This window comes from Meleagris gallopavo, chromosome 20, assembly GCF_905368555.1.
Source record: "Meleagris gallopavo chromosome 20, MGAL_WU_HG_1.1, whole genome shotgun sequence".
In the NCBI taxonomy this organism is placed as follows: domain Eukaryota; kingdom Metazoa; phylum Chordata; class Aves; order Galliformes; family Phasianidae; genus Meleagris; species Meleagris gallopavo.
In genome coordinates this window covers 1,693,657-1,717,652 of record NC_139423.1, presented here as the reverse complement: position 1 = coordinate 1,717,652, position 23,996 = coordinate 1,693,657, and the positions used below count along the sequence as shown (strand labels likewise).

At 42.0% G+C, this 23,996-nt stretch overlaps 1 protein-coding gene across 6 annotated transcripts in view; it reads left to right on the top strand.

Annotated features, from left to right (window-relative positions):
• MYH10 (myosin heavy chain 10) overlaps positions 1 to 23,996 on the top strand; it is a 91,221-nt gene that overhangs the window by 44,093 nt on the left and 23,132 nt on the right. For 2 of the 6 annotated variants that reach the window (XM_085240189.1, XM_085240192.1), the window contains 11 exons: positions 1,671 to 1,700; positions 5,345 to 5,437; positions 10,292 to 10,355; positions 11,959 to 12,057; positions 12,959 to 13,102; positions 13,390 to 13,485; positions 16,271 to 16,389; positions 16,805 to 16,957; positions 17,346 to 17,519; positions 19,161 to 19,334; positions 20,531 to 20,645. In XM_085240189.1, coding sequence (XP_085096315.1) covers positions 1,671 to 1,700; positions 5,345 to 5,437; positions 10,292 to 10,355; positions 11,959 to 12,057; positions 12,959 to 13,102; positions 13,390 to 13,485; positions 16,271 to 16,389; positions 16,805 to 16,957; positions 17,346 to 17,519; positions 19,161 to 19,334; positions 20,531 to 20,645 — 1,261 coding nt within the window. Of the gene's footprint in view, positions 1 to 1,670; positions 1,701 to 1,729; positions 3,890 to 5,344; positions 5,438 to 10,291; positions 10,356 to 11,958; positions 12,058 to 12,958; positions 13,103 to 13,389; positions 13,486 to 16,270; positions 16,390 to 16,804; positions 16,958 to 17,345; positions 17,520 to 19,160; positions 19,335 to 20,530; positions 20,646 to 23,996 lie in introns of those variants that run through there. The other 4 variants (XM_085240193.1, XM_010721213.4, XM_085240190.1 and 1 more) reach the window with 4 other exon arrangements.

The following is a 23,996-nucleotide window of genomic DNA, read 5'->3' as shown; positions in this document are numbered from 1 at the left end:
AAATAAAGTAGATTGCCTACCCAGCTTTCCAAAGGGATGAAAAAAGTGCTGCTTACTGCCCAGGGATCACTGCTAACTTGCACGTACTGCAGGCTGTGTGGGGTTGGGGAATGCTGCCTATGGGCAGATCTGGACCCTATTTGTGGTCAGATATTTGTAATCAGCAGATAATGTAATACCGAGACTGAAAATAAGAAGCTGAGTTCTATTAATGACATCCATCACTACTGACTCCATTTCTACTCATCTGAACCAGATCTGGACAGTGCCAGAATGAAAGGAATGCCTGTTTTCTTTCTTCGCCCTGTAATCAATACAAGTCCTCTATTTTCACTAAAATCCAGCTCTCCTGCTGATACTGCTTTAAGCCTCAGAAATAGCTGTGATTACTTAGTTACCTGCATTGGCCTTTGAAGGTGAAATGCAAAGTTGTTTAATTTAATCTCTTCAGAAGAGATGTAATTGGTTTTTTGGAGTACAGGACCTTGGGTTGGCTGGCTCAGATGGAGGCTCCCTGTGATGAGGATTTCCCAGGTGTGCTATAACTGCCCTCATTGAATGGGAGAAGTTAAATGTCTGTCTGGTGCTCAGCCCTGTTCCGAGTGAGGGAATGAGACCTGGAGAGAGCAGTGCAGTAAGCAAATGCCTCTGAGTTGTGCCTGTCCTTTCCCACTGCTTGAGGACTGCTGGTCTTAGACTGCAACATTGAACCTTATTTTCAGATGCCAGAGTTGTTTTCCAAGCAGGTATGATTGAGCTTTGCTGAATTCACACCACTATCTGAATGAGGTGAGGCTCTGGCAGCTGCTTTGAGGAACTCTATCCAAATCTGTTTTCTTGCACTAAAGCAGTTCTAGAGCTTCAAAATAACAGGCAAACAGTGGATACCAGGTATCTGACTTGGAGTGGAGATCTGTGCTGTGCAGTATTTCTCCCCCTCAGGCTCTGTGCAGTGAAGCTTAAGTTTGGAAAACTTGCAGATGGAGTCACAAATATAATAATGAGAGTGAAAACGTGTGCTTCTGCAGGAGCTGTGCAGAGTTGAACTGTGGGGGCTTATTTTCCATTCATAGCTTCTTTCCTGGTAAAACCTGTAGGTATTTCGGTTTCTTAAGATTTTGTTTTTTTTTGATGCTTGCTCTTGAGTGAAAGAAGCAAGCCTGGTGTTGGTTGGAGGGTCTGCATCTGTTAAATATTTGACATGCAGCCCAGAAACAAAACTTCAAACATCTTAAGGATTTTGCTTTCCTCATACGTTCTGCCATAACCTGCCTTATTCTTTAAGGAATAATGATCATTTCATTCATACAAAACCACCCTGCAGGGACTGGGACTGTGGAGAAATAGTTAATTAGCATTATGGGTGTTTATTTGGCAGAACTGTGGAAAAAAGTGTAAAACAAATCATGCCACTGCCCTTTTCTCTTGCTGCTCAAGGTCCCTCTGTCATCTTGTATTGTATTTGAAATTAGTTCTTTGCATAAGAACAGGTTTTAGCATTTTGTGCATGCACTGGCAAGTGAATAACTCCCTTTCTAAAGCCAAATAGTTTGTATGAAGTGAGTAGTACACGGTTAAACTAAACCTACTGACATGAATAATGTGGGATGTGACTTGCAGCTGGAATGCTTACTTGCTAACATGTGCGTTTGTTTGTTTGCAACGAACAGCCCGAATCACCCAAACCCGTGAAACATCAGGCAAGTGTTCTTCTTTATGCTTTTAAAGTTGTGTAGGTGACCTTCATCTCTATTTTCTGTCGATTTCCATTTATCTGCACAAGCTTTGCCCCATGTTCTATACAGCTAATAGTAATTTCAGTAACTATTTAAGTGGCTTTGTTGAGAGCGTGGGCTGGTGAAGAGCTTACAGGCTCCAAGGCATTGCAGAGCACTGCTCCTCACACCGTGGGTGTCCCTGTCCTGGAGCACCTGGGTAACCTCCTCTTGAGCTGAGCTTCCCCAGGGTGCTGTGTGCATACTGAGTGAGTGTGCCATACGGGAGGACAGCAGTTCTTTGTGCTAAATAAAGGATGGGGGTCATTGGAGGTGGCAAAATACTTCTGGTTAACATATGATTTTCCCTGAATGTTTTTATAGCTGCTCAGGTAACCTGGCCAAAACTTCAGTTCTCAGGTGTGTAGGGCTCGGTGTATCTGTTTGATTCAGGATTGGAGCATCCCCATGGCTCACCAAACTAGGTGTGTGAGTGCCGTGGTACCTGCCCAACTGAGTTAGCACTGTGAGTCCCAGCTGCTGTCATCTCGGGCTGGTTGGAGCTGCAGGCTCATGCTGCCCAGCCCTGTCTTGGGCCAGCAGCCACCCCACTCCAACTCAGCTTGCCCACGCTGTGCAGCATTGCTTCTGAGCATCAAGAGGAGAATAAGATGGAAGCTGAGGGTAAGACTGTGGGAAGAAGAGCTTGTTCCCACATATCATGCGAGATGCACGCTCCGGTCTCTAACCTGAGATGGTAAGTGATGCCTCTTTGTCCTGGGCGTGAGCTTTTCAAATAAGCAGAACACTCTGCAGTGGCTCTGTGTGATACAGACGAGGCCTGGTAACTCAAGAAGCTGCCATGAGTTAAGTTAGCTGGTTGCGTTCTCCCCCCGTTTTCTGAAAGCTGACCGTAGTGCATCTTAACTCCCTGTGGGGAAGGGGGAAGGGAGGGAGCTTTGGTTTACTGGAGGCAGCAGGAAGCCACACGGACAGCGGTGGTGCCTTTGCCAGTGTGTGGTAACTCCTTAAACCTCTGTAACCCAATCGTGTGTCGGAGCCCCGTGGTCTCATTTTCAGAAGTTACAGACATTCTTCGTACTTAACCTGATCCTTCCTCCATCCAAACCTCAGACAATTCAAAGTTGTGGGCTTTTTCTTTTTACTGAAGAATTTCCTTGTTCCAGAAATAAAGCATTGAGCTAACTCTCCTTTAGCTTAGACTCAGCGTGCAGTTGAATTGAATTCTTTGTTGGCAGACATTTGAAATGTATCGGTGGAAACATGCTAATCCAGAAGTGTTGATATTGCATAAACCATAATCATTAACATCTCTGTTTCGATGTCATTTTGAACTACAGAGTGGACCCCTGTTGTATGTGAGTAGCATGTAGCTCCCTGCTCCCCAGTCTTCACAACGACCCAAGCCACTGGGATGCTGGTGTTTCTGAAACTGAGACAACAATCCGTCCTTATCTTAACGTTGTCCTGCATGATGTATTGCATGACTTCACTTTTTCCACAGTTTCAATACTGCTTTTTCCAAGTTCTGGTTAGATGCCTATGCTGGAGATATGCCTGTAGACCAAACTTAAACTCTTTCCAAGGCACTGAATGCTTCCTCAGAAATGTTTTTGACTCTAAAGCAATCTATCTAGAAATGAAAATCACTAAATCCAGTTTAAAATGTTTTACCACCGTTCTTTTCAGCAGCTATTCTGCACTGTGCAAGGTTTGCACATAGCAATGGCCGTGGAAAGTCCACGTGTGAAGGACAGCAGCAGAGCTGGCCGGGCTGCAGTCACTGCTTCTCACCTCTCTGACGGCACTGCTGAGTGCTTCCTTCAAAACCCCTGAGATAATCATAAAAATGCACTACAGAACTTACTGCATTCTGCTGGAGGATGCCAGTAGGGTGATTTCATGTTGTGTTGCAGGGGTTCCTGTGCACAAGGCTGAATCAGTGCTGTGGTGCACAGAAGCACTTAAAGCATGGTCGAAGCATTCTGGAGCGCAGAGCTTTCAGGCAGCACAGCAATGCTCTGTAGAAAAGCCTAATTCTGAAGTCAGTGTGCTTTCTTTTCCAGAATAGATAGAATTTGAAATGTAAGCTGTGACATGCTTGCTGCGTTTAATATACGTAGCGTGGTTTGTTTCAAGCTGTGTGCAGCATGGTAAGCAAGCTTTTCATTTTTATTTGGTGTCTGAACAGGAGCTGCAGTGTGGTTGGGAGAGGGGATGGGAGGATTGGTGTCAGCAAATGCTTTTTCCTGACTGACACCTCTGTTAAGCAGTTCATAGTCTTAAGAGATTCCTACGTCCACACAGCAGCTATAACAGTGATCTTATTTCCTTCAAACTGCACGTTTTATCGATTTAAAAGTACTCCTAAGGGCTGTGATGTTGTCAGCCCCAGCTGTGGTTCATTGGCACTGTGGCCCAAGTGTGGTCGGGGCTGAGATGCATGCATTTAGTTTTCCTCGGTTCCTTTGGAGTTCATAGAATATGTAGTCCCAAAGGAATGTTTGGATGTAACCAAGTTCTGAGCAGATAACGTGAGGTCCCTGTTAGAAAGCAAACAGCCATTTGTTTCCAGAAGGACTTGAAATATAATTGAATATTAAAAATGACAGTCTCAGTGTTAACCCGTAAAATTCCCGTGTGAGAATCTGCCTTGTGGAGGCCTAAAGAGACTGAAGTTTCCATTCCAAAATGCTCAGTGTGGGGTCTGTATTCATCTATGCTATAAACAACTGGAAAAAGCAGGTTTATGAACACGAACTTCAGTTTTTGAGACTACATTCCAGAGAGATACAGCTTCACTTCTAATTTTTTAAACTATCTTTTAAAGCAGGAAAACAATGTCATACCTTCCTGCGTGCCTCTCGGGCTCGTGGAAGCAGCACAGACTTCTTTTGTTACAGAGCTCCTCGTGAGCAGCAATTGTAAAAGCTGTTGTGCAATTTCCTTAAGATAAGTGCTTTGATTTCTACATCCATTGGCTTGAGCTGAAGGAAGCACTTAAAAAAAATATATATACATATATATATATATATATATATATATATATTAAAGATGCCTAGCAATTTTGGCTGAATTGGGCAGTTTGAAAATGATCTTTGCATTTGGTGTTACTCAATTCCCACTGTGCCGTTGTGACATACTTTTAGGTGCATTCAGGTCAGAGATGTTCCAGTGACATGAATGTGACTGATGGGAAACGAGCACTTCACCGATTTCAAATTCAGTGTGGAAAATGGATGTGCTGTCAAATAACAAAAGAGAGCGAAAAATCTTTAATTAGTTTTTTTCCTCTCAGGCATTTGAAGTCTGTGCCTAATTTCATCAGCCCTAGGTGTGAATTTTTGTTCTCCATCTTCAATGATTTGCAACATCCATCGAGTCCTATTCAGTCCCCCCCTGTGTGTGTGTGAAACGAGCACAGAGCACATTCTTCACTGGATGGAAGAGACTGCAGTGAGGGGAGGGCTGATAACCTCCTTCTGAAGATGGCACCACTGCCACCACCTGGGTAAAAAAGTGACATCAGGAAGAAGCAGGGTGTAGGAAGCTTTCACCACGTGCACTGTGTTCATGTCCATGTGCTGTTCTGTTTGTGTGGCTTTTAGGGGGAGCTGGAGCGTCAGCTTCTGCAGGCAAATCCCATTCTGGAATCCTTCGGGAATGCGAAGACGGTGAAAAACGACAACTCCTCCCGCTTTGTGAGTTATTCCCTTTTCTCTTGGAGTCTGTAAGTCCACCTGACTGCTTGCGGAGAAATTCCTCTATAGAAGTTCAGCTGGTACCAGAAGGTTTCTTTACTCTTTCCTTGGTGACCTCAGGTTCTGCTATAATGCCTTCTGAATTGTGCTGGAGTCACTGAGGATGTATCTTCATTGGCTTTTGCCAAAACTTGGTTTAATTTTACCCAGTTTGTAGTGCCTACTGTTCTTGAACTGCCAGTGGTATTCGTAGTGTAACAAATACCTGTGTGCCATGGAGCTGAACTATGACTTGCACGCACAAATCACTGCCGGGTGATGATCAAGTCTGAAGAGATGCAGCACCTCTGGGATTTGGCTGAGCATGTTGCCTTCCTGTCAATAGCTGTTGATTGGTTTAGGGAGAATATCCTCAACTTAAGGAAAAATAAGGCACCAAGCTTACATATAAAAACTGTTTTAAATTTCAATGCCCTTTTGACTGCTTTACTGAAGGGAAGCCAGGAAGATAGCATGACTTACATCTGAGGGCAGAGCACTGTTGTAGCTGGTTGAGTTTGGATGGGTTGGTGCCTTCTGCTGCACTGGTAGGTGACTTCTTTTCATGTGTTCCTTTGAAGCCATTGGTGGAATTTGGGGTGAAAAAGCTGTCTTCTGCTTTCAGGGAAAAGTCGTTTATAGTGCAACTTTCAAACTGTGTGGGAGGCATTAAATCTTTTCTTCGCAAGAACTGAACTAAAACTTACAGAATAAATGAAAGATTTTTGGCTGCCTTGATCTTTCAGCGGCTGCCTGGATTTATTTGTATAAAATCAGCTCGGGCGATAAGGGCTCTGGAGAGTTGCATGACTGAATCCTTTTGTGTTAGCAGTCAAGAAGGGAGAGCAGAGTACTACAGAAATTTAACTTTTTGATAACTTTATAGCCACGTTGTTTGCAGTACTGGCTGATACTCATGTGTGTTGTGACAGGATTTATAATATCAACAGGTTTCACTGCCCAGTAATTCTTAGTTCCGTTGCTTGAATCCATCAAACACTGCACTAACTTAACAAAGATACTTTTTTTTCATGGAAGTTGTTAGCATCTGCTCTGTATTATGTTGAAGTCTGCACTGCCATCGTGAACATAATCGCTCAGATGGCTCCAGCTCTCTTTTTATAAAGGAACAAGTTTAATGCACTCCAGATGGTGTCGTCTTTATGTTAAAAAAAGAAAAAAAAAAACCACTCATAAAATCTTTAGCAACAGGCATTTCAAAATCCGACTTGAAAAATGTGTCCTCCCACAAAGTGGGAACTGCTGTTGTTCAGCACACACGGGCCTGACAGTCTAAGGCTGTTCCTGATAATCCAGATAATACTGAAATGAGGCTCGTGTCAAGGCATTTTCTTTTTCCTTCTCCTTGACAAAATGCAGCGCTCTTCTGTATTTCAGGAAATAAATTCTGGAGGTTGCAGTGGATGGGAAAGTGGTCTTTGTTGGGTTCATATGAATGCTGCTTTCCCCCTTATGTGGTTTTCAAGAAGCTGTGTACTTTAGTGCTATAACGACAGTGTAAACAGAACTTGGTTGTTAGATACAGTAGTGGTGGTCATCCTCCTGATGAGTTAAAGATTTCACAGCAAGATTTGCCTGAGCTACAGGGCATATTAACATCTCACTCATGAGAGATAAGCTAGGTGAGTGGCCCGTCTAGTACAGACTTCAATGGGAGCTGAATGTCGAGGCTGAGAGTGTGTGGGTCTCCTCCTCTTGCTGTCTGCCTGCATTGCCTCCCAGTTAGTTTCATTCATGGAACTGGGGACTGGCAGCAGAAGTTAAATAGCCTCTAAGTGTGAAACGGAGTAAAGCAGTTGCTAATTTTGCCAGAAAAGGCTACTGACTAGACGTGGTGCAGTGCTTCACGTTTGCTTTCACATGAAACGCGGCAAATTCATGCAGTGTCCCGAGAAGGATTTGTGTCATCGATTATGTGTGTGAAGCTGTCAGCTGCCACTGCTGACACACGGGTGCTGACACACGTTCCATCTAGCCAACGGGCTGTATTTCAGCAAAATGCCAGTTTCCCCATTGTAACAGTTACAAACATAGCCTTCTGGACTTGTTACTGCACAAAAAATTTAGGCTCAACTTCAAGTAAAGCACTTTAGTATTCTCAGAAACCTGAATTCTCGTTCTGCTCCATGACAGGATGCTTGAAAACATGCCCCATTCTTTCCAGCAGCACTGACTTCCCAACCACACTGCAGGTTAAGCAGAGGGGCGAGCACTGAAGCTAATTCATAGTATTCCAACAGTTTTAAGAGAGCTTTGAGAACTCTGTACTGAAGGCTGTAGAAAGTAAGGCTTCAGCTGGTTTTACGTCTCTTTCGATCCCCGACGTGGCTGGGTGAGAAGCATGCTCAGCCTTGTGTGCAAGTCTCTGACGTGACTGGGCTTAATCAGAAAAGTTGAGAAGCTGAGGGTGTTCTGGTAAGTTGTAATTATTTGAATGACTTTGGTGATGTGTGCAGGTGTTGTAATAGTGCAGCATGGCAATACATTCCAAGAACATCAACTATAGCAAGCCATCACTAGGATATATCTATTCTCCAAGCTTGTAGAGTAGAATTTCTAATGTGGAAATCAGTGTTGTGTTCCCTGAGCTAAATAGATCTGCCAAACAGGAATTCTTTAACATACCGATAGCAGTAATCTGCCAGACCTGAGGTTTGTGAAGATTTGGATGCTGCATATCAGCAGACTTCCAGAAATCTGTCTCTTTTCACAAGAGATTAATTAGTAGGTGACTCTTTGCAGCTATCATCCGAAGATGCACTTAGGTGGCTGTTAATAAATTGCCATTGTTGCTCCCTGTGCTCCAGAACCTGTTTCTACACAGATAAGAGTATAGACATTGGATGTGATGAAAACAGAGATCCTGATGTGGTTGCTGAGTGTTCCCACTGGTTTCTTCACACGTTTGCAACCAAGGCAATACTTAAACTTTGTGCTTTTGAAACTCATAAGTATGGCAGCAGTACTTTTAGAAGTGGTCCAGCTCCAAGCCAGAGGCAGTGGGGAACATTTGTGGCCAAGTGACAGACCAGCTTGGGCTACTGATGTGGCTTCAAACTGTTTTAATTTGGTTGAACTCTGATACCTGGTGTAAAGCACTCACTCACAGCCACTTTTTTCCCAAGATCCACTGTGTGTGTGGGAAGTGTGATCTGTATCACAGAATCATTAAGGGTGAAGAAAGATCTCTAGGATCATCACATCCAAGTGTAAGCCCATCACCACCGTTCCCAGTAAACCATGTCCCTCAATGCCATACCTACATGGTTCCTGGGCACATCCAGGGATGGTGACTGCACCATCTCCCTGGGCAGCCTGGGCCAAAGCCCGACCACTCTTTCAGGAAAAAATGTTTACTAATATCCAGCCTGAAACTCCTCTGGCACAAACTCAAGATGAGAGGGTTCCTGCTGCACCACAACCTCCTGTCATGGAGATGTAAGGGAGCAATAAGGTCACAGCCTTTCCCTCACCCAACAGGCGGATCACCTGGTCACAGAAGGAGATCAGGTTGCTCAGACAGGACCTGCCCTTCGTGAACCCTTTTGGCTGGGCCTGATCCCCTGGTCATCCTGCATGTGCTGTGTCATCATACTCAAGATAGAATTGATCATACTCAAGATAGAATCGTAGAATCACTCAGGTTGGAAAAGACTTTAAAGATCATCAAGTCCAACTACGACCCAACCAAACTACCCTCACTAACAGCCCTCCACTAAATCATGTCCCTGAGCACCACATCCAAACGGTTTTTAAACACATCCAGGGATGGTGACTCAACCACCTCCTGGGCAGCCTATTCCAGTGCTTAACAACCCTTTCTGTAAAGAAGTGCTTCCTGATATCCAACCTAAACATCTCCTGGCTCATCTTGAGGCCATTTCCCGTTGTCTTGTCACCTCTCACCAGTGAGCAGAGACCAGCCCCGCTCTGCTGTAAGCACCTTTCAGATATTGGAAGAGAGCAATAAGGTCTCCCCTCAGCCTCCTCCTCCCCAGACTGAACAGCCCCAGTTCCTCATAGGCCACATTCTCCAAGCCCTTCCCCAGCCTTGTTGCCCTTCTCTGGCCCTGCTCCAGCACCTCCATGTCCCTTCTGCACTGAGGTGCCCAAAACTGAACACAGAACTCGAGGTGAGGCCTCACCAATGCCGAGTACAGGGCAGGATGACTTCCCCAGTCCTGCTCACCACTCCATTCCTGATCCAAGCCAGGATGCCATTGGCCTTCTTGGCCACCTGGGCACAGTGCTGGCTCACGTTCAGCTGACTGTCCATCGGTACACCAGATGGTCTGGCTCTTTGTGGAGAAAAGAAGATGTACAGTGAAGAAAGAAGTCTGTTCTTTCTTTGCGACTGCTAGGGAAGAGAGAGCATGGAGGGAGACAGCAAGCACTCTAGTTTTGGAAAAGGAAGAGTTGTGATGGTTGAGGTGGGCAGATAAAGCCTACGTGGGTGCCTGAAGATGCTGCTGTTCTGTGGGGATGGGTACATTCAGTATAGCAGTGCTGAGGTTTTATCACTTAAGGAGTTTTGTCAATGGGAGAACTTGAACTTCTCTCTTAGAAAAGTTTCATAAGTCTGTCTTATGGACATATCTAAAATCTTAGTGCTTTAACCTTCAGAAAATGTTCACGTGCACAGTAACATGTTTCAAGTGATGAATGCATTGCATGGAAAAGATTCCATTTTGGCTTGTGTGAAATGCCTGTTATTCAGCGTGCAAGTGCCGTTGTTTTCAAGTAGTTGTCATAATCCCAAAGTAAGCACTTAACAAAAATATCTTTTCTCTACAGGGCAAGTTCATTAGGATTAACTTTGATGTGACTGGTTATATTGTTGGGGCCAACATTGAGACGTGTATCCTACTTAATGCCATATCAGCATTTGAATGCATTGGAATGCAGTGAAAGGTTACCTGATTTCTACAGTCATTCGACCATGTCCATCTCGTCCTTTGTTTCAAAATAACTGATCAAGTATCAGAGTCAGCACGCTTCCTTATGCTTAGAAACCGGATATCCCAGCGTTTAATGCTCTGAAATCTGCTGGATTTTCTGGCCAGCCTTGAAAGCAGGGTATGTGAAAGTTAAATAAGTTATTTCGAGTGTTCTCACTCTACAACAGTTGTGGAGGAATACACTGCTAACTGAAACAGCTCACGAGTGCTGTGCCCAGGGCTCACTGCCCTCAGCAGCTGTCTGCCAGGAAGGAGGAGCTCAGCACCAGGCCTGGCACTGCAGGTGGCATTGTACCAGGTCACCTTCTGGTGTCCCAGGCCTTCTGGGTACCAGGCTAGGCCCAGTAACACAAGACCTACTAGCAATTAATACTGAAGCCTAGTTCAGTTTTAGCCTTAAGGCCTGTTTTTATTTATGACTGCCTAAAAACAAGTGAGAACACTTAGACTAAAAGCCTTTCTCAAGTTGTTTTGTTTATGCTAAGGATGTGTATGTAAACTTTTTTGGTCTGTTTAGATTGTCCTGGGGGAAATAGCAGCAGGATGGTCATAAAATTATGAAATCAAAAGCTTTGGTCAGCAATACCTTGTGAATGTTATTCATAAACAGTGATATAACTCAGCTTTCACTCTGTGCCTACAAACTTCATGTGAAGTGCAATGTGTGTTTGCTACTGCCACAAAACATAATTTCCCAGTAATGCTGGGAAAGACCTACAGTTAGTTATTCAAAATACAGTTTAATGCTGAGTGATTTTCTTTCTCAGTTCAATACTTAGCACAGCAGTGATGGCAGCTGTTGGTTTTATGAAAATGCAGGTTTTGCCTGGAGCTTTGTGAGGACAGGAGGACTTTGCTTTTAGGGAGTTTTTTTCATGGCAGGATCTTGCTTTTGTGTCAGACACTTCAAACACTTCAAGTAGGATATCCCACATTTGTTTTACAGTATGGAACATCAAGATGTGAAAGCTTTAACATAGCAGCTTGTGGCAGCTTATGAGACGTTACCTGCTGCACAAATTTGAATTTGAAAAGTGTTTAAAGGCAATGGAGAATATCTTGTGAAAATGCTGTCTTACGAAATTGATAAAAGTGCTGAATGCACTTCAGCTGAAGTACTTTAGAGTTCAGCAGCAGCTGGGTTTTTGTCCTTAGATTAACACTGACGTCCTCAGAGAGGAATGACTGAAGAAGGATGACCAGCTCCCCTCTCACTTAGGCTCCAGCTGATCCATTAGCTACATTGGTTGTCAGCTGCATGCAGCAAGGAGACGCAGGCACCATCCAAGAAATGAGTTTGCTGCAATTAAATGTGAGCTTCTATCTGAATTTGAGATCTCTCATTGAGCATTACTGAAAGTTTGTGTTGGGTTTAGTCCTGTCATTACTATGAGTCCCTTTTGCTCCTTATGTAATTACATAGCCTGCTTTGAAAGAGTTCTGTTTGCACAGGGTGTTTTTTTTACCAAAAAATGTAGAAGATCCTTGACTAGCTGTGATCAGACTTGTTGGAGAAGTCTCGTGCTGTTCGCCAAGCTAAAGATGAGAGGACATTTCACATCTTCTACCAGCTGCTGGCTGGAGCAGGAGAGCACCTCAAGTGTAAGTGAAGATCCCCACTGTTTGATCCTGTTTCTTCTGCATTTTTTTGTTAACACAATAGTGTTTGAACTATTGTTTGGTCTTGAAACTGAGTTTTGAAAGAAGAGCAAAGGAAAAGGCCAGGTGGCTTTATTTTGAAATAACTTCTGTGTTTTGTCAAGTATGCTGTCAGGCAACAAGCAGATGACTGCTCCGTGGCAAAGTCCGCTTTGGGCAGGGCAGTGGCTTCACTGGAGTGAAACTGCAGTACTTCTCACTGATCAATAATGAATCCTGCTGGCAGTGACAGCCAGACCCATTCCAAGCAGCTCCTTCTAACTGGGAGCCATTTTGCCAAAATATAACGGAACCCCGAGGCTTTCTCCACCCTTTGCAGTACTACATTGATCATCTTTTGCTTTGGTACCTGGGAATTCCTGCTAGGCTGTGAGAAGTGAAGCTGTATGAAAGTACAGACTTCTGAGAATTGATCCATTCCTTCTATATAAGAAAAATTTGTATTTGACATTTTTGGTGTGGTTATCATCAATACCAAGCTCCACTTCTGCCAGCATCTGTTACTTTTCAATAGCGATGCTTGTTTTAGGATATTCATAGGAATTCATGATTATGGTAGACCGAGTAGGTAATGTTCTTTTTACAGGCATAATGCATTAAAGAGCTAGTGTAGGTTGCTACAGATAGAAGCAAGAATCCCAGAATTTCTGCTTTTAGAGTTCACTCGTGTTTAGAGTTTTAAAAATAATGAACTACTAAGCTAGTATGATGACTTGCAGTCATATCTGAGGAACTTTATTTTTTTGTAAAGCACGGGTTCTACCTCTAAGTGAAAGCAGAGCACAAGTGGGTGTCAGTAGCAGTTATTTAGCTTGTTCTTCTCTTCTCTTTCCCCCCAATACAGCTGACTTGCTGCTTGAAGGATTTAACAATTACAGATTTTTATCCAATGGCTACATCCCCATTCCTGGGCAACAAGACAAGGATAACTTTCAGGAGACAATGGAAGCAATGCATATCATGGGCTTTTCACACGATGAGATCTTGTGTAAGTTAAACCTCTTGCATTTTTAAAGTGTACTTTTTTTTCTTGTGCACACACTCACTACATTAGAGTCACCAAATTTAACATTGCTTCAGTATCCTGACAGCCTGCAGCAAGCATTTGCTTAACGTAAGCTTACAGCTGAGTTAAAACCGTTTGCCTGAAAAGTGTAGTACAAGCTTCATTTCCTTTTTGAACTTGTACTTTGGAAGAGAAGTGTCTTAAGAGAAGAAAAATTGTGAAGCTGAGCCCTCTTCAATAAACTGGTCTGTATGTCTTTGTTAATACAGCAATGCTGAAAGTGGTGTCTTCAGTGCTCCAGTTTGGAAATATTTCCTTTAAGAAGGAGAGAAATACTGATCAAGCTTCTATGCCAGAGAACACTGGTAAGTGGATTGCATTTGTTTGGCTTCCATTAACTTGAACTGGGGTTTTCTTCCTATCATTTGTTAGTGCATATCTCTTGAAAGTACAGAACAGTCTTCTGAGCTTCCTTGCTGAAGTTTTGTGCCAAAAGAGGCCATGATAGTGATGGTAGTAGCCAAGAGGCAATTAGTAAAATTCTCTTCCATTCTTGTAATACAGACAAATTTAGGTATCCATCAACAGAATTTATGTTGTTTGCATTGCTTTTAAACTTTGGATAAGTATTTCAGTTCTAGTCTTGTTTATTGCTATCTACAAAGACTTAAGCACTGGGAGAAAGTGCGTGCTTAAATCCAGTTGTTTTCTTTGGTTCTTGACAGCAGTTTTCTTGCCAATGATAAGAACCCTTGAGCCAAGCACAACTTCCACAGTGAAATGGTGGAACATAAGAATGCTTTGTTTCAGAAAATCTGGTTTCTAAAGTGGTATGGTAGTGTGACTAAAAATGAATTTCTCATTTAGTACCTTCAGTGTAACACAATCAGCATTTTCAGGAATTCTTCTTCACTAAGATGCTGAAATGGTTTTCAGATTTTTAACTTAGTACTTAAGTTTTGGCCTTCTAAAATCTGTGATGGAAAGTCAACTTTGAGAGCTGCCTTCAATGCACAGAGCAGGAAGAATAATTCACAAGACCTGCTGCACACACAACTCAAATTCTCGTCCATCTTGTTTCATAATTGCCCTAATTTGCTGTGCCTGCATGCTGCTTCTGGTGTCCAGAACTTTTGTCATTTCCCAGCAGTGGCCTTCTGCCCAGCAGGCAGGTATGGATGAAAGCTTGGTAATCATTGACTCGACATTTGGCTGGCAGTTTGCATTTGGGGTTTTTCAGGGAGAGAAAAAGGTTGGGTGTGGGATTGGTTTTTGGGCTGAGGCAACTCAATGGAGTTTTTTTTTTCCATTAAAAAAAATGGGATATGCAAAAGAAATAGATGTTTCTTACTTCCTGACCATCTTCACTTTTGTCTTATAACTATCAATTTTGGACATTATATCCAATATTGTACTTAAGAATTTTGATATGTTTATACTGTTGAAGAGTTGTAACACTGGATATAAAATTCTGAATTTAAAAGAGAAGATGCTGAAGAGCTCAGCTCATAGTTGAAGCATCTTGCTGTTGTCCTGCATTTAAAAAGTGCTGTGTTGGTCTACTTGGTGATTTTTACCACGTCTTTTTGAAGGCACTTTTTCAAACTGATCTTTACCAGCTTGTCATCGGTATTGTCACATCTCACTGCTGGGTTTCCTCAGTGTACTGCAGAGTGGTGCTAAGTTCAGGTGTGTCTCGGATAGGTGGGGAAGACAATTGTGTGGGTGGTGAAGCAACTTGCATTTAGGGGGAAAAAAAGTGGAAAATTTTACCCAGTCTCATTGTCAGTGTCATTGATAAAGGTGTTAAATAGTGCTGATCTACTTCTCAGCGGGTTTCCACCTGGATGTCAAGCAGTTGACTGCAATGCTTTGATTTCTACCCTCCTGCCCATTCCTTGTCCACCAAGTGAACCATGCATCATTTCCATGCCTCTCCACTGTAGGGACGGGGTGTTGTGCAGCACAGCATCAAACACTGCACAAATCCAGGTGGTTGGTGTCAGTTGACCAGTGCCATAACGCCATTTGGAGCACCAGCAGATCTCAGGCATGATTTCCCTTAATGAAGCAGTGTTGGCTGTCACCAATATGGCTTCTCTCAGGGCATGCCATACCTGACACTGTCCATGCCTGCAGCTAAAGTGAAGGCAGTGCTCTTTGTGGTGCCGCGTGAATTTCACCACGGTTGTATTAATTTGTAATGTAGGGACGGACAGAATCTTTTAAAGGAAGCAGTGTTTTGAATGCCACTTGAAGAAAAGTATAGAGGAAGCTGTTGTACGTTGGTATCGAGATCTACTTCTTAATGAGGATTTATAAAAACAGCTCTTTTTATTTCTCCAGTAAATCAGTGAGCTGCCAGATTAGAAAACTGAGGGTTTGAAAGAACTTTCTGGACAGCGTGGAGGGCTCCCTGCTGAAGAGCAGCACTTACCCAGGCCTAAAAATATCTGCAGTGTCAACTTCATTTTTAGAAATCTGGAATCATAAGCACCTAACCTGTTGGAAAGGTTATTTGGAAAAAGGATTGATGGGACCAAAGTACGTAACGATGGTGTCAGTAATGCATAATGTCAGATAACAAGCACGACATCAGGAGTTTTTGCTGTCTAAAAGTGAGCTGCTGTTTGCATTAACCTCAGCTCAAAACATGAGTGTAAAATACGTTGTGCAGTGTGTTTGATACAGACTGTAATACAAACATGCACAGCTTTATGCTGACACCTGTCTAAACTGAAAAGGTTTGTAAGCGACCTTTAATAAGATGGAGTTGACGTGTGACATCATGCCATGTTCTGTTTTTGTTTCTGGAGGTGAAAACGTTTCCTCTAAAGACACGAGGTTGTGTCTGCAGGCAGTGGTCTGCTGCAATTTCTTGAGATCTAGCATTTTCCACATTTCCTTGAGGGAAGTCAGTGGGGTCTTTCTGTAGTCACTCGTATCAGCTTTTTTAAGTCCTGCAGATGTGGGCTGTGCAGTCGGGTAGGTCTGTCCCCAAAAGAAGTGCATCTCCCTGACAACTGCTTTGAACAGCTGTTCAATTTTTAAGTCAGCTCATTGAATGCCTTTATTCAGTAGCTTGCTTCACCCATGTTGCTGGCTGCTGTGCAGGATTTAAGTGCTTACATTTATTACTTTTATATCCAGTTGCACAGAAACTCTGCCATCTACTGGGAATGAATGTTATGGAATTCACCCGGGCCATTCTGACACCGCGCATCAAGGTCGGCAGGGACTATGTTCAGAAAGCCCAGACCAAGGAACAAGTAAGTTTGGGTATTGAAAGTTAAGTGACAGAGCACCCCGTCCTGATTAGCTTTTAATAAAGAAAGTCGGTATTAAATGTGTACTGCCTCCAAATTTAAATTTTCTTTTCATTAAATGTTCTTACATGGTAGAAGCCTGCAGGAGAGTATGAGGAAAATCTTCCTTTTCCTTGGCCTTCTGCTGGTTTCATCATTTCGCTTAGTTGTTCTTATCAAATGCATAGAGGTCTTTGTATGAAGCAGTTTAAAATGACATCTCAGTAACTCTGCAGAAACCTGCTGCTTGTTTTCATTCCTCAGTGGTATTAGCTCCATTAAACTTCTTTTGTTACTCAGTTATCCTTGGTAACATCCGTGTCTGGGTTCTTTTGATGACTTTTCCAGAGTAAATAAATCTTCCTGTTTGAATTTTCAGGCAGACTTTGCAGTGGAAGCTTTGGCAAAAGCCACCTATGAACGCCTCTTCCGCTGGCTCGTTCACCGCATTAACAAAGCTTTGGACAGGACCAAACGACAGGGAGCATCTTTTATTGGAATTCTGGATATCGCTGGATTTGAGATCTTTGAGGTACTTTACAACTTTAACCAGACTTTCTTTTCCTCTCCGTGTTGCTGTGCATTCAGGCTTAACTGTAGAACCTCTTAATGCGTGCGTGTTCCAAGGCTGCAGGAGGGCTTTGTGCTTTGTATTTTAGTGCTCTGATAACCTGAATGGGAGTGCCAGGAAGTCGTACTCTGGTCTAAACCATTCTTCTGTATGTGATGGTTCTACAGTTGTTTTTCCTATGACGTGCTAGTTTCATATATGAGTAATCCTTTTTCCACTTGTCTCTACAGCGCACTTGAATGTTGCAGAGTTTGGGGGAATTGCCTCATGAAGTCATTTCCATTTTTACTTCCAAACATGATAAATATTGACACTGAATTAACACTGCTTCCTAATGCTCTTTTTGCAGTTGAACTCCTTTGAGCAGCTCTGCATCAACTACACCAATGAGAAGCTTCAGCAGTTGTTCAATCACACGATGTTTATCCTGGAGCAAGAGGAGTACCAACGAGAGGGCATAGAGTGGAATTTCATTGACTTTGGACTGGATCTGCAGCCTTGCATTGACTTAATCGAAAGACCTGTGAGTTTGTAAAAATACTCCTAAGACAAAGAGGTTCAACCTGAGGGTTTATTGTTTAACGCCTGCAAATTTATGCAGAGATATTTTGAAGAGCAGTTGCAGAAAACAAGTTAATTTGAAAGATACGGTCCAAAGAGTAAAATACCATCCTGCAAGGATTTTGCCCTGATATCAGCACAGAGCACAGTGGTATTAAGCTACTATTTTTATACACTTTCCCTTATACTAACAAAGACTTCAGTCCTGTCACTTTCATGCTAAACCATGGCAGTGCATTATAGAAGCTTTACTGTGAGTTGGTTAGAAGGCTTTTCAGGACTTAAGGCCCTGTAAATCGTTCAGCAGTATTTTATAGGTGGCGTTACCACAGTATTTTTATATTCTGGTTGCCCAATATAGGGAAGCTTAAGACTTTAAAGCACAAGAAATGGCTGGTTTCAGGAGTGGGCAGGTAACAAAGGAGGGGTAACAAAAATCACCATTCCTAGAAGGTTTTCCCTCTTTGTGCATTAGAAGTAAGCCATCAAAATTATTTTGAACTTTTTAATTAACGCCACAGCGTTGTGGTTATTTCTGTTCTGTGCATTCAGCTGTGTGTCTCGGATGCACAAATTCATTACTGCTAACAATTCTGTGCATCCTGAAGAGAAGAGCTGTGCTCTTGTTTGGTGCTGTTTAGTTTTGTTCAGTGTTGGAGTAGGAGAAGAGAGGTCTTGTCTCAGTTATGAAAATTCTGCTCTTGAAATGCAAAACTTTGGAAAGTTTTGTCTCCTTGGAAGGTAAAATATCTTCTAGAAAGACTGGAGAGTGTTTTCAGCATTGCAGATGTTTAAGTGAATGCCCTGAAGTGCATCGAGTTACAGGAAGTAATTCTTAAAGCAAATGTTGGTACTGTCCTAATTTTTTGGCACCCGCAATACTTTATGTCACGTTGTAGGTAAATACAAACACCTCTTCAAATGTGTAAGCTTTGTGTTCATTAGGTGCTTTAGAAATACAAATATTTACGACCAGTTTTTCCACTGCATTCCTGTGCACATCACTCTGTCTTCCCCGATTCCCTCAAGCATTTCTGCAGCCATACAGTGCAGGTGTGGGCTCTTCCCTACTTAATTTTTAAGAACAGGCAAACCCTCGAGCAGTGTACAAAGTGTACAAAGTGAAAGCTAAGCCTGCTGGGTCGTTCTGGGTGCTGCTACTGCATATCAGCACAGGGGCTGCTGTGGTGGCTGCCCCAGGAGTATTGAGTGCCTGGGGGGATGATGATCTGCAGTTTTGCCCATATTAAAGCATGACAGTAACTGCTGTAGAAATAATGAATGTGCTGCTGTGCACAAACATGTTGCAGAGATGTTTGGTATGGAGCTCTGGAGGTCATCTGTTCCAGGCTCTGCTGAAAGCAAGGCTTTGGTCATCGCTAGATCATGTCAGCTGTTTCTGAGCACGTCTCCATTGGGATGAATGGATGGAACCAGTCACAATGTCTTCATGGAATTAGATTCCCTCACAATTTGCTTTAATTTAAATCAAGTGCGAATCAACGAGGCAACTTTTTATTGCATTCAGTGGGGTGTTTTAAATGCAAAATATTAAGAAAATAAATATATATTAAACACTGATGTGAATCCATCTGTATTTCAGGCAAATCCTCCTGGTGTGCTGGCGCTGTTGGATGAAGAATGCTGGTTTCCTAAAGCTACTGACAAAACATTTGTGGAAAAATTGGTCCAAGAGCAAGGAACCCACTCCAAATTCCAAAAGCCAAGACAGCTGAAGGACAAAGCAGATTTCTGCATTATTCACTATGCAGGGAAGGTAAGAGACTGATGTTGAGTACTTGGTTAGAAATGTTCATTTGGGGAAACTAATACGAGGTGTAGGTACCTCATTGAAGAAATACTTGTGCAGGAAGGTGGCCTTGTTATATTTCCTTGGGCGTATTCAGAAGCACTCTGATGAACTGTTGTTACCACACAGCAGATAGAAGTGATGTATATTAATATTGAAGTTAAAATTTCAGTTGCCAGTAATTTTGCTGCCAGTTCTTAAAAGTGAGTTTCTTCAGGGTTAAGAGGAATCTATCCTGAATATCTATTTGCAAGTTGATGGAAGTGCTTTAAGGCTACACCAGTGCTCACTTCTCTTGTGTTCCCTCCGTTCAGTAGAAGGCCCTGTGTATCCCTCTTTATAACTAGGCTGATGCCTTTATCTTTACTGTTCCTTCAGTCTTTATATTTCTGCTGAGGGATGGAGTTCAGAAGCAGTGTGAACAGGTCCATGGAGTAACCATTCAATTCTTGGCAGCATTTTGTGAAACCTTCATAATCGTGATGGCTGTACTGTAAGGCCATGCTTGTAAGCAAATTCATGATTAGCTAAGCTTAGTCCTAGTACTGGTTTTTTGCTCTAATTTAGAAGAAACTATGTGAATTGAACTATCCTTTAAATTAAGTATTAATAGCTGCTATTATCTGTTTGGTGTCACTGCAGCTACCTAGATAATTACAGTAAAAAGTGAAATAAAGAAATGGAATGTTTTGTATCAATATCGAAAATATTAGCTTAGAAACAATCAAATCATCATTTACTGCAGTTAATAGTAAATGAGCTGTGAAATGAAATATTACCTTTAGGTAATCAAAATGAAGTAAAACATCTTTGTACCTGACTACAGGGAAGTAATTGTTCTGAAGAGGAGTTTAGCTCTGTCACACTGAGTGGGTGTTTCTGTGATACTGACAGTGCATTGCATCATCCTTCTGGGATAGAAGAACTGAGAAATCTGTTATCAACCAGCATATATATGTCCTTCTAAGCTGAAATTGTTTGTAAAATATCTTATCCTGCAAGTATACTACGATGAAAGGATTTATGTAGAACTGTCATGGTCACAGTAAGAATACTCATTTTTCAACACATTCTTAGTTTACTCTTGAAACATTTATCTAAAGTAAATGAAAAAGAGACTAAAGATAATACGTTCTGACTTATGCAATTTGGCTGCTCTGCAGGTAGACTACAAGGCAGATGAGTGGTTGATGAAGAACATGGACCCACTGAATGACAACGTGGCTACGCTCCTGCACCAGTCTTCTGACAAATTTGTTGCAGAGCTTTGGAAGGATGGTAAGAGATGGTGCTCTGAGTACACAACTTGTCAGAGACTTCTTGTGGACGAGTTACCTGTTTTTGTGCCTGTGATCTCCTTACCTCCATCTGTACATTGTAGATATCTAGAACGTTTTCTCTGTCTAGCACCAGAGGTACAGAAGAAGCTGCGTGGCTCATATGGTCCTGTGCACATATCCCATTTCTGAGTAGCTGCTTCTCATATTCATTATTTGAACAGATACTCACTGCTTGTTAACCTGTGTCAAATTTTATCTGTAATATCACATCCAAAACTCTTAATTTGACTTGCTGCTTTGAAGTTCTGTATATAAACAGCTGTAGTAGTACTTGCTATTAACAAAGTGTCTCATCTTATATGAGCACCAGCACAGTGCAGTGGTGAGTAATACCATGGAAAACAGCATTTCCTACAATAAAATCCATTAGCAGTCATACTAGTGCTTAGATATTGCATATTAAAATTAAACACAATATTTTTCCTACTTAACTGCACATTGCTGTTTAGATAGTTTTACGTGCACTTTAGCTTAAAGTACTTCTTGCTGTTGTCACTGAAATAATCCTAGAAATGGCCAAATAAATACTGAGCAGGGACTCCTCTAGTTACTAACATCACAGTGCATTAATAACAATATACTTATGGCATAATGTGTATAGTTTCTTACTCCAGGAAGAAAATCAAGCTTGTAATTTAAATGATGCTGTAGGTTTATTCTGGGTTTCCATCTTCTCAGGAATACTGGCTTGGCTCAGCTGCAAAGAGGTGTTACAACGAATATATATATAAAGAACTTTTTGGTTGAGGGTCTATTCCTTTCCTTTTGAGTACATGCATAACAACGAGTGTTTGGATCCAAATATTCAAAACCTGCTTCCACAGATAATTGAAATGTGCATGGAATATATTGTGGCCTCATAGCCTTTGTAGCACGATTAAGTCTGCTTGCAATTGATGAACCTGTTCTGTATACTAACTGAAGTGTCTGATGTATCTGCTCTTCTGTCTTTCTGTTTTTGCTGTTTCTCTGCCTTAGAGATTCAGAATATTCAGAGAGCCTGTTTCTATGACAATATTACTGGTCTTCATGATCCACCAGGTGAATGGATGTAAAACCGTAGGCCTACTAAAGGCAGGGCTGTTGTATCTACAGGAAAACCATTCTTGCTCGTAGGCTTGCATGAACTTTTTCATTTCATGCTGTATTTAGGTATACCTCCGCCAGGCCAACGTTCTGAGTGCATACCTATTCAGTTGCTGCTGCATACATATAGCATCTATATTTTATGCATTGCAGATGAGAAGGTTTGTTGCTTCCTGGTTCTATGTTGAGATGCAGATTTGCTGCTTAAATAATAATTCTGGTAGCTCCAAGTATTTCAGACAATGCATAAGCTATATGACACTATCAAGCTTCTTTCTGCAGTCCAACATTGACAAAACTCTGAAAAGCTGTAGGATGTAGATGTGTCTTTGTGGAGGGGAGGTGAAGGATCTCATGAGATAATGCTGCAGCGGTGGTAGTAAATGAGAAGTTTCTTTTAGATTTGATGGAATTGTCCTTTTATTAAAAACTTCTTAAAATGTTTCACTTTGTGGAAGTTGCACACTTTTTTTTCCCCCAAAGTATTGAAATCAAACCATTCAACTACTTCTTAAAAAAAAGAAAAAAAAGTATTTAATCCAACCTCTTCCTCATCCTTCCCTTGTTCCTGTTCCCAAGTTTTGAAGCATGTTAAGTTGGTGCATTCAAGCTTTCCCATTTTTACTCAGAGCCCACTGTTTTCTATGCACTACTTGCTTTAGGAGGAGAGTGATATTTCCTGAGATAATTACTAGACAGTGTGAGTTGAGAAACCTTAATCCGTGGGTGATCCCAGCTGTGCTGTTTGATAACTGCTCTTGACCTAAACTGAGATGAAACTTTAGCACTGCTTCTGTAAAGATGAGCAGCCTCAGAGGCAAAACAAGATGCACAGTCAGTCTTGATATGTTTGCAAAACTTTAAAACAGCCCAGTGTCTTAGAGATGCCAAAGGCTGAGTGGTGTCCAGTCATCAGTGGTGTCTGTTGGGTGCTCGATTCTGATATACTGTAAATTAAACTGATGTGATTATCTTCTGTAAGGCTGCTTCCCAGTAATTTCTCTCCCACTTCTGATGTAGAACTCAGTTCTGCTTGAGAATAAACATTTGGGATGTGATCTTATGAACAATTTGCCACCTACTTGCTCTTAGCTTTAATAAGCACCTTTGGTTCTTGCATTTCCAACTGCCTGTGGAAGAAGTGGGCTCTGCACTGCATGAGACCTGCAAGTGATTACTCAAACTTGTTGCCCTGTGTGTTTCAGCCCTTAATTTTCCAGCTTTGTACAGACCTTTGAAAACCAGATAGGTTAAAGGATGAAACAAAATACTGTAAATACTGATTAATATATACAAAACTAATCCTGGTAGCAATTCCCTTTGCTTTGGTTTGAATGAATGTGAAGATAACCCAACAAAAACGTAAAGCCTAGATATAGCTGCTTCTTTCTGGCTGGCCAGCTTGTATTTTCTGGAGAACCAACACATCTTGTGTTTCTGCTCAGCACTAAGGAGCCCAACTATTACTAAATGCTAAGCCACCCCTTTCTACTTGAGAAGCAAGCTGTTGAACTGATTGTTGACATGAATGTGGCCTCCCATTTTTGTTCATATTTTGGCCGTAAGGTCTTACTGCTGGCAGTCAGATTTGCCATTTGTAAAAAGGAACAAACGAGCAAAACACCCAAACAAAAGAAACCAAAAGCAGGGAGATCCTCACCCAAAATGTTCCAAAATCAAAGAAAAGAGTCGTCTCTACTCTGATGCTTCATGGCAGCTCTGAGGTGCTCTGCTGTGCAGTTTTCCTGTGTTTAAAGTGCTCTTTTGGCAAGGGAAATCTTTTCAAGTATGTATAAAAATTGAAAGAATTATTCTAAATTGCTCAGTAGCAAAAGTCTGGCAGACAGTTTTTTTTTCCCCCCTCTTGTCACTGAAATTGTACTATTTCCATCTCTTCTGTAAGTCATTCCTTTCTCTTCTTAGAGTATGCAGGAATACTTGTGCTTAACAAGTACAGTTATCTGACTCTTCATTTTAAACAGATATGCCCAGATAATTAATTCCAAATGCTCAACCCAGAAATACTTCCTGCTGTAAGAATAATTTCCAGTTCCTAGGCAACAATGTCTCTTCTAAATGTTCAGGATATGTGTTTACTGGTCATGTAGAACTGCAAGTAAAGAGCTGGATGTTTTAGCAGGTCCCTACTAAAGCTACACTACTCTGCTGTATAAGCTTGTGGCTTCTGGTTCCACTGCTTCTG